General features: G+C 44.8%; 1 protein-coding gene across 2 annotated transcripts in view; it reads right to left on the bottom strand.

Moving 5' to 3' along the window:
* METAP1 (methionyl aminopeptidase 1) overlaps window positions 1-18,598 on the bottom strand; it is a 475,875-nt gene that overhangs the window by 144,385 nt on the left and 312,892 nt on the right. Inside the window, exon 6 of one of the 2 annotated variants that reach the window (XM_085641167.1) lies at window positions 12,230-12,313. The exons of the other annotated variant lie outside the window; for it this stretch is intronic. Within the exon in view, the coding sequence (XP_085497293.1) occupies window positions 12,230-12,313 (84 nt within the window). The remainder of the gene's footprint in view (window positions 1-12,229; window positions 12,314-18,598) is intronic. 2 annotated transcript variants of the gene reach the window in all.

Raw genomic sequence — 18,598 nt, 5'->3', positions numbered from 1 at the left:
TTGTATGTTCATTTTAGTTATTTGTTAAAAGAAATACAAAAGTCAACTCCCTTCAAGCTTTATCCCATCCCTATTTTCTGACACATCCCAAGCGTTTCTGACTATGAACTCCCACATATCTTTTTCAATCTTTCTTCTCCTTTTATCAAATTCGTCTAACAGGCGTACATGTCCATTACTCCCAGTGACTCACAGCTTCCCTTTTCTAATCTAGTTACATTATTCTATCCCTCCTCAAAACAAAGCATCATTTCATTACAACTTCATTAAATGGACATCAAGAAAATTATGGAGTGCTACTGCACCAGAGTAGCAGAGTTTTAACAGGGGTGTTTGGCCTCATGCCGATCTGTTACTGCTGGTGAGCACAGCGCCATCACAACTTCATCTACCTGTGGCAAGACAATCGATCTATTGTGAGCATATTGACTAGGAACCTAAGCAGCAGTGTGCTCAGGAATCTTCTAAACTGTATGCATCATGCCTGAGACAGACATGCCACACTGCATGATGTATGAGCATAATCATTGCTCCTGATAGCCCAGGTCTCAAAAGACAACACTGCAGTTAACACACTGTTTTAGAAGGGACAATGCCCTAGACAGAGGATAGTCCCAAGTTCCTAGACATCTGACACTCCTTTCAGAACAAGGATGTAACCAGAAGATCATTGTGAGAATACAATTCTGGCCCATGTCTAGTTTTACTTATGAGGAAACAAAAGAAAGACTGCAGAGTCTCCAAACTAAGTCAATACTGGACATAATGAAACCAGGGGAGTGTGCCAACCACTTCGCAATCAATTCGGACATTTTTACAGAAGGGTCCAATCAAGTGAGCATCATTTCTGTAGCCCAGTTGCACAAAAAGCTTTGCATAATCAGTGGGGGTAGCCAACATTGCAATATTCGTGCTTGCCTTTTTGTCTATTCGTAATTGTAGTTCCTTCCCAGCAGACCAAATTAATTTAATTTCACACATTACTGGTGTTTGCTCCACAGAAGGCATGCTCAACTGCTTTGCGGTTTACACTCTACTCAATTATACAAATCCACTGAGTAATGCATTCCAGAGTTAAAACACTGGAATACTACCCAGACAAGGAAACTCGAAGTCCAATGATCAATAGTGCAAGATCTGGAATCGGTTAGTAGATGTGTCAATCTGAGGATGTCAATCTGAGGATGACTCACTATCAAAAAATGTTTTTTTTTTTTTTAAGTTTTCCCAAATATGAGTGTTTTCCACATAACGGTTCTAAAATGCACCATAAGGAATAAAAGCAGAGCTGGAGTGGTCCTACACTTGAAGCCCTGGAAGACATTACAACAGCGCACAAAAAGACAGAGCACTGTTGTGACTTAACTGATACAACAGCCTAAGTTTTATGCCCTGCCTCAGAGGCCTGTTGTAAAGCTAAATGTAACTTGTAGAATTGTACATGGGTATAAACACAACTATTTTCAGCTACAAGCTCAGAGTGACACCTAAGGTATACAACAGTCGAAAAGACCGCAAAAGCTTTCCGCTAAAGATCACCGAGACCTGTACGAAGCATTAAATGCATTAAAAGCCACTAGATGCAGCAAAATGTAAATATTACCTGGACCTCAAACCTCATCTCCCTCAATTATCAACTATTAAGCACCCTTAATTTAACTCTTAATGTACAAACCACTCAATCCTACCAAAAATCCTAGCCAATGAATTTGCCTCTAACTTTCGCAATAAACTCTATACGATCTACAAAACCCCCAGAAACATTACAGATTGTGCCGTGCCTATCCATTGCCAACATAAATCTATCATCCTAGAACAACTGTCCACGTTCATCTGGACTCTATTCTACACCACCTTTGGAATTAATCATTAAACATCATTCAGTATTTCAGTCGGCCAAACCATTAAACCCCCAACTCATCAAATCCCTAGCCAATTTTCCTTTGATGACGTCCAATCTACTAACTTCTCTCAAGCGCGTATTCCATAATGCTTGAAAAATGCTGTTTAACTTAAACTACTTCTGACCAACTCACCTCTCCTTCCACTCATCCCTTCTCGACTTATACTCTTCTCTGAAATGGTTCACTGCAAGTTATGTTCAGTCCCACACAATACCCGAGCTTGTTAAATAAACATTCTAAAGCCATTACAGCCACCTCTATGATTACCGTTTCTTTGCAGACTCATGATGCGCCCCACTTTCACAGCTGACTCATCTGTCTGTGCCCCCATCCAGGGCTCCTTTTCTTTCCATCACTACCTTCAAGCCAACCATTCTGAAGCCCCCTCCCACACTTAGCAACCTTGGAGTCGCTCTGACTCACAAAATTTGTTTGGAAGCTATCACTTGCATTGCTATCACTTGCATTAGGAGAGCAGCCATACTTTGACAGCTTGATTTTCAGATGCCTGGCTTTCTCGAATATTCCAAACTATCAAAATGCCAATAATGAGCAAACAAATACTTCAGCAGCTTGCTTGGTAGATGGCCGCAGGGCGTTGTTTGGAAGTCCCTTCCGTACATTTCCCCTCGATAAAAAATCTTAACTGCCACTTTAGTAATGCATAACTTATCTTAAATATTACCTACAACTGAACACACGACTGGATAATTCTCCCAAAAACCGGGTATTACTGTGACCAGCAGAGGTTGGCCTTGGGTGGTCAACCACCACCCGCAGAGCTATGGGCAGCCAACTCCTTTGGGTATACCTTGGGCAATGGTGGTTGGCCGCAGGGTCTTCTTTACAACAAGCCCCCCCCCTTTTTTTTTTATTATCTGTTGATCCAAAATGAGATCCTCGGATCCAGGGCAAGCTTACCCACCCGCTCACACATGCAAGCTTCCCTGGCTGGTGCCAAACTCTATTAGAAAATCCTCTGTAGATTCTGAACCTTATTTTGAGTTTAGGATCCTTCTAAGAATCCACAGATCCTGTAGGAAAGCAACATATAAATTTTAATATATTTTAAGGGGGGGGGAATGTCATTTTTTTTTTACCTCCCACATCCCCATTCCACATGGGGTCAGGGTGTGTTCAACCTACTTCAATATGTAGTTTACGTAGTGGGTCGCGACACTGCTCGTCATACTAGCAAATAGCCCCAAAGAATTCTGGATAATGTAGTGGCAGCGGTGAGTACGCCTATGCCACGAGTATGTGAAATAATGCCATCCCTGGACACGTGTTTCGAGGTAATTGCCTCTCGTCAGCAGGGAGCAGGTAAGTATGCGGGGTGCCAAGTAGACTGCCAAAATATATAGGTAAAGTACCTTTCAAGGCGCGCAGGTGCAGACACCAGGCTCGTCAGCCCAAAGTCGCTCGAAAGAGCTTTAAATAGTTTACGTAGTGGGTCGCGACACTGCTCGTCATACTAGCAAATAGCCCCAAAGAATTCTGGATAATGTAGTGGCAGCGGTGAGTACGCCTATGCCACGAGTATGTGAAATAATGCCATCCCTGGACACGTGTTTCGAGGTAATTGCCTCTCGTCAGCAGGGAGCAGGTAAGTATGCGGGGTGCCAAGTAGACTGCCAAAATATATAGGTAAAGTACCTTTCAAGGCGCGCAGGTGCAGACACCAGGCTCGTCAGCCCAAAGTCGCTCGAAAGAGCTTTAAATAGTTTACGTAGTGGGTCGCGACACTGCTCGTCATACTAGCAAATAGCCCCAAAGAATTCTGGATAATGTAGTGGCAGCGGTGAGTACGCCTATGCCACGAGTATGTGAAATAATGCCATCCCTGGACACGTGTTTCGAGGTAATTGCCTCTCGTCAGCAGGGAGCAGGTAAGTATGCGGGGTGCCAATATGTGCTCTTTCAAAGTGCCCAGCGTCCGAGGACTGTGTTCTCGTGCCCTCGTGCCCTGTAATAGCAGCCACCACATTTTCTTTCAATTTTGTGGCAGCCATTCATATCTGCATTGAGAATCCACTAACCTACATAGCACTAACATTTTCAGAGCTTTAATCCATTCATTCCCCACCATATATGCAGTATGCTGTTTATTATTGTTGAGGGGTTTCTCTACTTGTTATTCATGGCACCTCATACACTATTCAATATAAGCAGATAGCATATTACACTGCGCACCTCTATCACAGTCTATCCATCTATATGTTGAAAAAAACAAGGGTTAAAGTGATGGTTGAATGAGATGAGAACTAATGTTTACAAACTGGAAAACCGCTCAAATGTGCCATTTTATATTTTAGTCAACTAACTAGAACTTGCACCCATCATGCACTGCTTATGACCTTATATTGCATCACTAAGGACATGCCGGATGACATCACTGATGACATCCCAAATGATATGGGTGCAAGTTATAGTTAATTCACTAAACTAAAACTGGCAACTTTCAGCTGCTTGTAAACATTAGTTCTTAACTCATTCAACGCCCTAACTAGAACAACACTTCAACCCTTTTTTTCTTTTCCAGTGAATTTATATTTTTTATTCACATTCAAAGCTGAGCATAAGCACAACACCCTCAGGCAACCTGAAGCAACACCACCCACCTGGCTGAGCACTGCACAGTACAGAGAGTACACGCCTGCACCCTGCTGTCGTTAAGGGGCAGGCTCTATAGCCCCTTTGAGAAGGAGTACTTGGACTTGTTGTTCGAGAACATTTCGGTGTTCTGGGGGAGAGTCCATGTTTGTGAGGTGGAATGGTGGGGGGAGTGAAGTGAGCTCCAAACAATATCCATGTTATAGAACATTCAACACCTACTAGTCTGATATGATGGTCTGCCATGTGGGTCTGCGTCACAGGAGTCCATCGGTCCACTGTGGTGGGCTGTCATGTGTGTCAACCCCTCCTCCATGCCCACCTATGTCAGAGTGCGGAAATCCCTGGGGTGTGATGTCAAGAGGCTTACCTGGAGAAACGGGTAGGGAAGGTGAAGGCAGAGAAATGCAATGAGGCAAGGGTAGTGCGTGGGATAAGAGGCTAGTTGCCTATCAGTTTTCTTGCGCTGCTTTGGTGGAACAGGAATTTCCACGGCTTCCACAAAGGATAGCGGATGCTTTGAGGTTGGAACAGCATCAGACCTTGGAGTGGTTTCATGGATCCAGTCCACATGGGGGTGAATGACCAGGTGTTTTTGACGTGCATCAAGCTCCTCTTACACTTTGTGGAGGATCAGTTCAACTGTGCCGGCGTCCGACTTGCTGGTCCATGCCAAAGTTTTCGGCTCCTATGCCTGCTTTGGCACTTATATTTTGGTCAGCGCCTATGTGGTTAGTGCCGAGGGTCCACTCAGTGCTGGTGTCTGAGTAACTGGTGCCGAAGCGGTCTGCTTTGAAGTTTTCTTCGGTGTCGAGCCGGAGCTGGGAAGAACATTCAAAGTGGTTGCTTCAAAGCAAAGTCCAGGGGGACGGGGTGCTGTACTCACAGGCTGTTGGGCTAATGGATGATCCTTGATTTTTAGCACAGAACCAGAGCTTTATTAGGGGAGAAAGTCTGATCTGCAGTTCAGGGGGAGGGGGGGGGGGGGTAATGCTTTATTGTACATGGTTATTTAAAACCTTTACAATTGGAGGTACCAGGGACAGGGTGTATTGATCCAAACTTACCCACTGTCTTACTTTTATCCACCGACTCGCTGGGATGCTATGGAGAATGGTTGGACATTAGTACAATATAGAGGAGGAGCAAGGCCACCAAGGGCTCCATCTGATAATCCACCAGCACCCCCCAAAATTTCAATACAAAACAGATATAGCTGTTTGGACCAAGTGGATTGACTTGGTCGGGTAATGGGAGCGGTGCAAATTCAGAATAACAGCAAAAGTCGGGCTGTCGATGAGGCTGAGTGCACGTCAGCAATAGATGGGCTGCCAACTACTGTCATAGAGAAACACACCAATACCGCTGAACTCCCCTCTGAACTCCAAGAGGTTTCATCTGATGCCAGGCGTCCAGACGTGCAAGAGGTTATAGAGCCGCACCTATGCGAAAGCACTGTTACAATTAGGAGCGACTGCAATTCCAGGGCACTTATGAACACTGAATCCCTGGTAATTGCGTCCTGGAATGTTGCGGGCCTACATAGTAAAGTAGCGAGTGGTGAATGGGGAACGTTTATTGATGGAATGGACATATGTCTATTCCAGGAGACCTGGGCAAGAACAGAGGAAAGGAGAATGGGATTTGCGGGTTTTCATATACCTGCACGATGGGGGGGTAAGGGTCGACCGTCTGGGGATCTCACCATATGGGTGGCAACTCACTTGGGCTGCTCAGCCGAGTCTGTTAGCACACACTCGGATGATATACAGTGTGTAATTCTGAAATGGCCCAATAATTTCAAGCTGGCTGCTGTGAATGTCTACTCGAGGCCTGTCAGTCTAGCTAGTGAGTCTACTACGGTCGACGAACTATCAAATTTTCTGCACTCCATCCCTACGGATGTGTCCCTACTAGTAGCAGGAGATTTTAACTGCCACTTTGAACCCTTACCGGGGATGGACCATGGTGCACTTGCAACTGAGGACGATTACTGGTCCATACCGCAAATCCAATCTCCTCACACTAGGTCCTGGTCCCCTCTAGCGGTCCAAATAACGGCCCTTACACTAAGCCACTCAATTAGGGCTTGTAACGGACGCACCAATTCAGATACTCCTTCTAGGTGCACATACAACAAAAAGGGCCACGAATTGCGTCTAGACTACATTATGGTTCGGACACAGTCGTGGTCGAAGGTTATCGACTTCGAGATTATTGTAAGGGATGACAGTGATCACAATTTGCTGAGGCTGGAGCTGGCTTCTCCGGTCACACTACCGAAGGATTTAGGACCCAGAGATGCCCGAGTAGACAGGTTAGTCCTGACGAATGACCGGCGCAGGGTCAAGTGGGACAAGGTGGAGGCATCCCCTGAGGACTTGGCAAGTTTGTACAATTCAGTCTTGCCGTGTTTTATTGAATTAGATGTTTTAATAACCCAAGAACCTTCTCCAGATTTTAATATTAAACTGCAGGCCCTGCACACGAATCTCGTTAGTATCTCGTCAGATATGTTTAATCCAGTAGCAACCAAGAGAAAGAATAGGACCCCCCTCTCCTCCTGGTATAATGATGCTTGTCGCCTGGCAAAAAAAGAGTTGATTCGGGCTGTAAAACAAGGCAATGACAAGATCCTTATCGCCACCAAGAGAACTCATTATAAAGCTATGCTGAAGTTGGCCAAACAGGATTGGGACCATGCAAAATGGATCGATCTGTCATGCGCTCTAGAACAGAGAGATGCCCGCAAATTTTGGTCTATAATCAACACAGGAAGTGGGGATCCTAAACCGGCCACCGAGCCTAATATAGAGGCTAGTATTTGGGAAGACCACTTTAGAGCCCTGTATGCTATTGAAGTTGATATGGACACATATCCGGCACTACCAGCACTGAATGACTCCTATGATTGTATACAGTTTTCGCCTGAGGAAGTTGTTAATGCCATTTCGAAAATTCCACCTAGCAAGGCCCCTGGGCTAGATAAATTGCCGGGAGACCTCTTTAAACACCAAATGGAGATCTGGGGTCCATATCTATGCATTTTATTTAATGCAATCTTGAGAGGAATGAACGTGCCCTGCACTTGGTTGGGTGCAGAAATCATTCCCATCTTCAAGAAGGGTTCCCCCCTGCTACCGGCAAATTACAGGCCCATAAGCCTCATAGACGTTCCGCAAAAAAATTTTGCGCGGCTTATCCTTGAACGACTTGAGGATTGGATGGAGGAGCACGCTATACTGAGCCAATACCAAGCGGGGTTTAGGAGGAACACCTCTACCATGGACCAAATCTTTCGCTTGTTATTACTATTTTGGAAAACAGCAAAGATTGAGGGTGGCAGCCTCTACATGGTATTCGTGGACCTCCGCTCCGCTTTTGATCTAGTACCCCGAGGGAAACTTTGGGGCGTGTTGGTGAGTCTGGGGGTACCTCTACCAATCCTGACAATACTGATCAAGTTGCATGAGGGCAACTTTGCCCAGGTGCGTCATGGGAAGAACGGGGCTTTAACCTCCAAGTTCCCCATTGGCAGAGGGGTGAGACAGGGGTGCGTTTTAGCATCTACCCTGTTCTGCCTATATGTCAATGGTGTGATTTCCCATCTTAATAGCGCCCTTAATAATGACACCCCAATTTTGGCAGGTAGCAGGGTGCCAGCAATCATGTTTGCGGATGACACCCTGCTACTTTCCAAATCACCAATGGGAATCCAGCGTGTCCTTGACAGTTTCGAGGACTTTTGTAGAGGTCGAGGCCTGGAAATTAATGTGAACAAAACAAAGTATATGGTGTTTAATCCTTCACCTTCCACACGGCCAAACCCTAAACTGGATTCATTAAATCTGGAAAGGGTTAAAACTTTTGATTATCTAGGAGTAACATTGAGCGAAAATCTTTCATGGGTTCCACAAATTGCCAAGGCGCAGCTGAAATTAGCTCAGTATGCTGGGGGTATCCTTAAGTTTTCCAACACGTCCACATACAAACCAATTAAACCCCCGCTTGAAGTATACAAGAGCCAGGCCAGAGCAGCAATTCTATATGGAGCAGAACTTTGGGGGCATTTACCTGGGTTGGAACTTCTCAAAATTGAAAACAAGTTCATCAGACAGCTACTATCACTTCCACAGAGTACTCCGTTGCATCCTTTGAGGATGGATCTGAATCTGAGGTCGATGGATGATGAACTAGCACTGAAGCCTCTTAGGTATTGGCACAGGTTGTGGACTACGCCGGAATTATTGTATTATAGATTAGAGCTGAAGGAAATTCTGGCAAGCAACTGTGTACTAAAAATCCCTTGGTTTGTGTTTATAAAATCCCAGTGCATCAAACTCGGGCTGGGTGATATGTGGTATGAACCGGAACTAAGCTGCAAGATGATCTCACGGAAGATGCTCACTAAGATCTATGTGGCTGAGAAACAAAACAGAGTGCAGACTGCCCCTAATATTGGAGTTTTAACTAAATCCTTTTTAAGTGTCAAGGATTTTTATCAATTCGAGAATTTTATAGATACTATTTATCCTATACCATCAAGAAAACTATATTTGCAATGGAGATATGGCACACTACCTCTGCGAGCTTTTACTAGCAGCTGGGCATCAAATTCTGTTGAGACCTGCCCTGGCTGCAGTTGTGTTAAAGAGGATGAGCTCCATGTACTATTTTTTTGCCCTGCATACACAAAAGCTAGGAAGCACTGGATAGTGCCTATCTGCAAAAATATGGGTTTTCGGCAATGCAACCATGCTTTTAGAATTTTAAAAACTGACATCTGAATGTATAGTTTTTGCAGTCTCTAAATTCCTTTTTGCAATGTGGAATAGGAGAAGGGGACTATGCACTACTTAATGTATTGTCATGACATATTTCATTCTGTGCCAAGTTTGTCTGTATATATATTTCTTTTTTTATGTACTTTTTAAGGCAAATTGCCGAAATAAAGATATTTTGATGATGATGATGAAAACCTTTACAATATACTAAAAAATTCAGTATAAAACGAGGGTCAAATCCATACATATTAAGACAATAAATCCTGCAGTTGACGAATGTGGATGATGCTCCACTCGATGCCCTCGGGACCTTGGTGGTCTGGGGTGTCGCCGCAACTGAGCAAGCCGCCGCACCCCCCCCACCCCCCCCCTCCGCAGCCCACAATGAGTTTATGGTGGCTGCCCTGGGTAGGCACCAGAGCACTAACGTTTAAGTAAAGCGGGCCCCAGTGAATGGGGTTCTTGGGGCCTATGACGGCACGGGCAATGGGGTCCAAGGCCCCCCCCCCCTATTATTTCCATTAGTGGCCCTGTTGAGGTCCCCACAGTTCAATAAGGAGAGATCACCCGGCTCCCTCCCCTGTAGTTAATAAAAAAAAAAAAGCACAGCCCTTGGGGATGGGTTCCCCAGGACCTAATAAGGTTCCAGGGGGAGGGAGAGGGCGCACGGCCGCCTTCTCCCTTATTGGAAAAACAAAAAAAGACTGGGGGGGGGGGGGGGGGGGGGGAGGTCCCCAAGGCCTTTATAAGTTTGGAGAGGGTAACCATACAGCACCTCCTTCCTGTAGTAAAAAAAAAAAAAAAAAAAAAAGAGGCTGGGGGAAATGGGGTCCCAGGGCCAGTACCTGTGGTCAACCCACGTTACGCACCACCAAAGGCAGCATTGGGTTGGCTGTCTTTGTGGGGGAGGGTAAGCCACAGGAGCTGGCCAGGCCATATGGCCAACACCCCAGCTCCCAACGCTCATGGTCAACCGCCATGCGCAGCACTGAGTTGGCTGTATGCAGGGGTTGGCCGCAGGACGGGCCCTGCGGCCAACCCCCCCCCCCCACTTTCCCCCCCCTCCCCCGAGCACAAGCGAAGGCCCTCCACAGTGTAGGGTTGGTTCGCTTTAGGGGGGTATCCACAGGACCTGGCCCCAGGGTAACTATAATTTGCACTCACACCACACACTGCTAATTACCCACATATTGCATCACTCATGACGTCTATAACATCATCGATAACATCACTGCAACAACTGCAGTGAAATTAACGATGAGAAAACTATGCAGGGCAGGAGAGCGAGTTATAGTTACCCAAGGTCACGAGTTATAGTTACTTGAGATAACTTTAACTGGTGAATTTCAGTGGTTGTTAGAGTTTAAACAGTTACTTGGTTACTGAACATTTCATCTAACTAGAACATTACTTTAACCTTTGTTTTTTCAGTAAATACATATATGTATGATAGAGAGGGCGAGAGAGAGAAAGATAGATAATGCATAACAGATAACAGAGAATTAAAGGCTTACATTGCCATCAAGGTTTTCTGGTGACATTTATAGACAAATAGGCCTAATGTCACCTGAACCCAGAGGTTGCAAATTAGGACCATGTTACTTGTTACTCCTTGCATAGGTTTTACATTACATCATTTATTAAATTATTGAGTACTCTTTAGAAACCTTTATAGCATTTGAACATCATCCATTTAGCATTCTTTGCCAGAGACTGCCGATATGTCTCAATGTTTTGAGATGAGTAGGTTTTAGTTGGGGAAAAGTTGTCAAAATACTTAAAATATGTTTTATGTAACAATATGCATTATTTCTAAGTCAAGTTTTAAATGAAAAGCACATTGTTAGGAAATTAGAAAATGTGCTTTTCTTTTGCTCTAAATTGACTGGAATTGAATAGGTTGAACAAGACCTATGTAAAGAAAAAGAGCAACTTTTTGACAGAGTTTGGCGTTTGTGATGAATATTTTTATACACTGGGGAGGATTCCTCAGTAGATGGTTGCATCAAGGGTGGACCTGCAAAAGTGAGCTTGCAAGATGAGCAGATTAATGCTCGGGTAGCTGCACAGTCATTGGGAATGTGTTTATTCTCCAGCAATGGAAGAAAGAAAAAAATAGATGTATTTAGCACTGCATAAGGAAAATAATTCACAGTTAAGACTTTCTGTGCAATGCAAGCTTCGAAACCACTGGCAAATATTTAATATCAAGGTGGTTGGGGGTCTGTGTGTGTGTACATACTCGCGCAACCAAACACATACACATTAATCCGGTCATTCTTGCAAAGGAAGGAATGGCATAGCAGTGGATCACTGACTCCCCATGGTTTGCAGATAAATAAGAGAAGCAGTGGAATGTAGCTACTGTCACTGTAATTACACTGTGGCTGCGCACTGCTGTGGTATTCCAACAATTGATGGAGCCACCAAAAGCTATTTCATTAAACTTATTGCAGTCTCCTTAATTCACTCCTGTTCCATTGAATGTTCTTCTCCTCCGTTGCAGTCGCATCAGTCTGTTCAACTAGTAGACGAAGAAGCTTAAATGTAAAGGTACTCAGCAGATCTATTCCAGCTCTAGCATGGTAACAAAGGCATACTTTGAATGCACACTTTTGTCCACAGTCCTCCATTAGGTTCAAGGGCAGTGCAGCAAGACAGCCAGCACATCAACAAGCAAGGCCATTCTCGACTAGCAATAAAATAGCCATCTCCACGTACACTGTAGATGTACAATTAGTAGCATTGTCATTTCTGTACCTGGCTATTTTTCAACTCATGTCAAGATCTAGCCTACCAAGACAATTATAGCAGGACGAACTAGTTAGTGGACTAGTACTGCATGACTGCCACATTCGAAATAGTTATTAGTGAGACAGGACAATTAAGGACAGACCGAAAGGGAACAGTGTACAGTAAACAGCTTACTAAATGTACTGTGTGGTCTATTTCTTCAGTAGTTACACCGGCTCTAATCATCATGGCAGCAATGTCCAAAACTTCTCTGGCAAGCTGAAAAAGATGAACACCTTTTTTAATGTTTTTATTTTATTTATTAGTTTTCAGTGAACATAACACCGGTACAGTTAAACATCTTCAAAATAGGAGTACAGTTCCAAATATGTTAGTAACACACCCTAGTGCACAGGAATAAGTTCTGCACCAATTTTGCAAAAGAGAAGAACACATTTACAAAATATGAACACATCCAAAATGCATCACGCTGGGTTACCTACACGGGGCTTATAAAGGTATACTATGGGGTAGAGTTACAATTTGGCCTATGGAATATTGATGGTTGGGATAAATACATATCAATGAACAATCCTAAGGTGTACAAGTCCTCCATATTGGCTACTACCTGAGCATCTTATAATGCTTTCGCCCTCTGCATGCATGGTCCAAAACACAGCCGATGATTATCATGGTGTGTGGATGGGTGTCTGTGTCAAAGTTTTACTTGGACAGTGAATTCTAACATTTTAGCCAACTGTAAGCTCTGGACACTGTGGTACACAGGAGTTGAAGTGGCATTAAAGGGATGGTCGCAAGCTGCATTCTGCCTCGATTGGTAAGGTTAGTGATTGAAGGTAGGACTCAAGCTATAGCTCACTCATGCGATCCAAGTAGGTAAAAACAGGTTTGGGGCTGCTTGAGTTTTCATCTGGGGGCAACCTGGGCTAGCAGTCTGGGCTGGACTGCTCCAACTGGAGCAGGACCAAGACTGATTCGCATAAAGCAGATCTAGAATGACACATTTGGCAAAAATCAATGGTCTGATATGTGGCCCTAAGTAACTGCCAGTGGCTGAGGTTAATTCAAGCATTCATCACGTCATCCTCCAATTCCATTACAAAAACATATGCAGAGCTAAATATGCAAAATGATATGGAGAAAGACTATTTTTACTACGAAAACGGCAAGAGCCAAGCAAGTTGTAGCTTAACGAGCTCCATGCAGTGGTAGATTCCTGATCACACAAAAACACACAATTTCCCCTCACTACACTCTCCGCCACCATTCCTTCAAAAAAGCTCAATAATTGCAGATTAGACAACCTGGAGAAAAACATCAAGAAACCCCTATCTGGAGTAATAAATATCACCTTGCGCAAGGTAATGAGTTAAACTTTGTAAAACAGGAACTTTTGAGTTTGACAAGCATGAAGACGGCTTATTCATAGATCACAGTGACTAGGTAGGGCAGTTCACACTCAAAGAAACACTTGTGCAGGGATAGGAGCATAAAAACAATTAGTGACCAAAATTATTCGACAGTGATTATTTAGTTTCAGGAGAGGAGTTTCATTTAGGGGTACTATTTAACATGGAATAATGTTGCAGGTGACAATCCTTGGCAATCCTTTTACATCAAAGACCAGACTATGTCTTTATATGGCCTCTTACCACATAAAGAACTTCAACTTCGTTTACAAGAGACAAAGACACCATCCCGAATGTTGCTGACTTTGCAGTTACAGTAACACACCCAGTCCCAAGGACACAAAGCATGCACATTTTGGTGCAATATTCCAGAGCCGTACCAACGAAATAAGGAGACAATAACACTGCAAGCAGAGCTTTTGCTTTCGTTTAATTCCTCATTTTAGGTTTCTTGGAGATCTCAGAAATGTTTTCTTTGAGGGGCTGGTTTTACAAAGAAAAAAATAGAAAGAACAAAGTAAAGATTCCAGCATGGATGCAAAAAGGGGAAAGAGTGCCCCAGACCCCGAGGAGGGAGTTATCCTTTAAAAGAAAACTGAAAAACACTTAAGGCAAGGTTGTCAAGATGAAATAAACGACCACGAATTCGTATAGCTCACAAACAGAATAGCCTCTGTAATTAGATTCCGATTAACGTTGGTTAAGACAAAATCCTTAGCAGTGCATATTACTGTAAAACAATTTGCTGAGTGGCTGAAGACAGCCTAGCGGGTTTAGCTTTTGCAAGGGGTTTAACTTTTTTCTCCAACAAACACCTAATGCAGGAGGAACAACACAATTCTGAAAAACACGAGTGTGGTGACTTGAACTGTTACTATGCATCCTTTCCATCAGTGAACTGTTCCCTACTGCTCAGCCAGTATGGATGTGATATTGTGGAATGCTTAAGTGTGTGATGATGTAATGGAGTGCCTGGTGTGGCTGAGAGAGTGTCAGTTTGAGAGTGTGGGCTGAGCAGCATGGAGGCTGCTCCTGGAGGGGCTATTTTCTATATACTTAATTACTTACCTGAATCTTACCATCTCAATAATCCTGTAACTAAGTCTTAATAAACCTTATTCTATAATCTATCCTTTGGCTACCTGGACTTCCTACCCATACAACAGCGGGCACACATGGTTGGGGATAGCTTTACAAACACTGCTGTCCCAAGTATCTTAGTTCTAGGCAGGTCACTGGAAGTGGGATTCTCGCCAGAGGGCAACACTTGAGGGAGCTTCATCTAGAAACTTTCATTTTGAAAAAGAACCTGTAGTTTTCGGGGTTATAGCCTCCAAGTTAGGCCAGGTTTTACATACCTCAAACAGAAACCCATTCACAAGTCCAGATTCAAAATAAGAGAAAGTTTGTAATAAAGTTGTTCATTTGTTGGGATCTTGTTCTAAAATACTTTAGATCATGAATACTGTTAGACCCGGCCTTGTGGCATGGCCATCCCTGACCCCTAGCCACACCCCCTGACCCGTGCACCTCATTCAGCCCCCCAGTACACGGCCTAGCCGGTCCTTCCCGCCAGGACCCACACATACCCGACCCGGACTTCCCGGTCCGTGCCCTCCATCTTCCAGCACCACAGGGCCCGCGTGCCCACTTCATGCACCTACGATGGCCGCCAGCTCCAGCGCAACCCAGGCCTAGAGGCGCCGCCCAGGCTGGAGGACATCGCGCTCCCACAGAGTGAGAGAGGGAGGAGCAGTTTCCATCGCACCTCTGACCTCCTCTCGGGAGATGGGTTTCGATCGGCCCTCCGGCCTCCCTGAGGGCTGACTCCACGCCTGCTGGGTGTCTGGGACTCCTCCCGACCCGGCCCTGAAAGGATCAAAGGACAACATGGCAGTAAACTCCAACAAGCGGCCCCCAGGTGCTAAGACCCCTGCCTACACGGACTCCGGACATCAAAGAGGAGTTGACCTATAACAAGGGGTGCTCTGGGACTATCTGGCAGATTGGACTCTGGAACGACGAGAGCCCTGCTGACGTGGTCACGGCTCCCTGGCAACCTTGGAACACCTGAGCCCTGCTGAGTGACTCGCGGCTCCCCTGAAGATCGTAAGACCTCCGAACTTGTGCTTGAGCCCTGCTGAGTGACTCGCGGCTCCCCTGAAGATCGTAAGACCTCCGAACTTGTGCTTGAGCCCTGCTGAGTGACTCGCGGCTCCCCTGAAGATCGCAAGACCTCCGACCTTGTGCTTGAGCCCTGCTGAGTGACTCGCGGCTCCTAAAGACTCCCTCGGTCCGGCTGGACCCCAATGACCACAGCGTATCCCCCAGCTCGAGGATTGTGAGCTGTGCGCCGGGTACGTCCCTATATTGATCCGGATCCCCAAAGACTGTCCCGCTACCCCCTATCCCACCAAGACTCTTTGAGCCCGTGCTCTACTTGTACATATTTATTTATTTCATAAACTTATAAGGCGCAACAGCTACCCAAAAAGGGTTTCCCGGCGCCGAGTTACCATCAAGAAAGTCAAGGAAGTCAAGAAAGTCAGGGGTGAAGAGACTGGCTATTCACGTTAACATTCGAATAGCCAAGTCTTAACATTTTTCCGAAATCTGCCATAGTTGTCTTCTTTACGAATAAAGGGAGGGAGAGTATTCCAAAGTGCCGGACCCAGGTAGGCAAATGATTTACCACCCATTCTTGCCAATTTAAATCTAGGAACACAGAAGTATGAGAGAGATTGTGAACGGAGGTTACGTTTGGGAAGATAAGGGTTGGCCAAAGCAAGGAGATATTTAGGCGCTGTACCTGCCTTGATTCTAAACATGTACGTCAAGGCTTTGAAGCGGATTCTGCTGTCTACCCTGAGCCAGTGAAGCTCACGGTGGTAACTAGAGACCTCAGAGTTTTTGGGAATTTTACACAGCAGTCAGACTGCGGCATTTTGAACAAGTTGTAGTCGACTGACAACAGCTTTATTTGAGCCAAGGTACAAGTTATTTCCATAGTCAAGCCGCGAGGTGACGAGGGCATTGACTACAGTCTTCTGGGTTGAAGGGGGCAGCATCCAAATAATTTTCCTCAACCATTTAATGATGGTGAGGCACAACCCAACAACTTTATTGACCTGTTTGCTCATTGAGAGGGCACTGTCCAAAATGAAACCCAGATTTCGGACTTGGGTCACTGGTATTGGAAGAGCGGCCAGCTGGTCAGGCCAGTGGGCAGGAGTCCAAAGTTCTTGTTGTTTCCCTAAAAGGAGAACCTCAGTCTGGTCTCCGTTGAGTTTCAGTTGATTACTCGTCATCCAGTTAAGGATGTTTTGAAGGCCAAGTTTAAGGGGAGATAAAGAGGCGGTGCCTGGTTCGGATAAGGAAAAAATGATTTGGGAATCATCTGCATAGGTCATAAGAGAGAGTCCAGATTTTTCTGCAAGGTCAGCCAAGGGTCTAAGGTAGATGTTGAAAAATATGGGGCTCAGAATGGATCCCTGAGGTACGCCGTGGGGGGCGCTGAATGATTAAGAGCAGGCCAAGGAAGATGTTATTTGGAAGGTCCGGTCATCCAAAAAAGAGCGAATCCAATCAAGTGCTTTACCCCGGACACCATTTCTATATAGTGTCTTAACAAGAATGTCGTGTGATATAGTGTCAAAGGCCGCGCTCATATCGAGGAGCACGAGCGCGACCGTCTGACTTTTGTCGAGGAGAGAACGGATATGCTCCGTAACTCCCAGAAGCGTGGTTTCCGTCGAGAAGCCAACTCGGAAACCAGAAACATATCCACCTTGTTGATCATAAAGATCCTACGAAGCTGATTAAATAAAGATCTGTTCCCAAGAACATACCGTGTGGTGTCTCTTAGTCGTGCGGTGCAGTGTGTACGATCCCAGATACAAGACTCTTCCCCTGAGGAGTCTCCTGCCAGTGTCCGGCTACGATACCCCGAGGGTAGGTCTCAGGGTGTTCAGGTAACCTCCCCCGTCTCCTCTGAGGTCGCCTTCTAACAAATACCCTTTTTGTTCCCATCATTTCTTTTCAAGAGGAGATAACCGACTTTATAATAAACTAACCTGTGCCCATTATTGGAACGCACTTTTTTTTAATTTAGTGCGCAAACGTCAGTAGCTAGAATACGCTTCATCCTTCATGCAGCATTTGTTTATACGATCCACTAGCTGCCCTGGTCTAAATACACCCAAGGTCAACAGTTACAAATATTCAACAAGAACATGATGGGCTAAGCCACTTTAAATAACTTTTGACACCAATCAAAAACGGCAAAGGCATTTCTACTTCCATGAACAGATACATCTCTGTAGCCACCTATAATTTAGCCATGGGCCCTTTCATTCTGACTTGGGCTGATGTCCAAAAAGAGGAGACTTTTTCCTGAATACAGTATTGGTTTCTGGATTGTTACTGGAACACTATTTGATATTCAGGTTGGAGATTTACCCCAGACCTGCTAGTTACACATTCTTGTAGAGGGAATTGTGAAAGTTTTTATGATGAATAATGGTTTGTGTATTCAGAATTAAATCCTTGGATACAAAAGATAACATTCTCAGCAACTAATCAAACGATATTCAAAAACACCAGTACACACTCCTTGCTCAGAAGGGATCTTCCATCAGGTGGGAAACATCCTTGTTCTGTTACTGCTAAAATGCTCAGGTGGTCACTTTATTTTCTTCTGTAATCTAAACACTCATCTTCTCAAACCTTAGTGAGAAATGAGGCGTCCTGATAGACTAAGAATGCCCATCAGAGAACCTTATTTATATTCTCTATTACAATTGTTACAATTTATTGTAGAGAGGCCATCCACACATCCTACAGTTCCTCATTTGGTAAATTAAAATTTCCATTTTTGTTGTTGTGACTGCTGTGTGATCTTCATCTATTAGGTAGTCTAACATGAATGAGGTTAGGGAGTGGTCTGCTTCACATTCCTGACATTATTGCCTTTTTACCAGTCCATACACTACAGCCATCTTTCAGTAACCAACATTTGTGGGTCCCGTCAGTGCCGAAGCAAGCCACTTTGTTTTTGCTTTACCACCATTCTGGTTATGCCAGGCCACACCGGCTTCCTCTCAAGGTCTTTAGCTCATGCCTGTAACTTATTGAA

This window comes from Triturus cristatus, chromosome 2_2, assembly GCF_964204655.1.
Source record: "Triturus cristatus chromosome 2_2, aTriCri1.1, whole genome shotgun sequence".
NCBI classification, from domain to species: domain Eukaryota; kingdom Metazoa; phylum Chordata; class Amphibia; order Caudata; family Salamandridae; genus Triturus; species Triturus cristatus.
The sequence above is the reverse complement of the archived record's forward strand: the minus strand, read 5'-3'. Positions and strand labels throughout refer to the sequence as shown.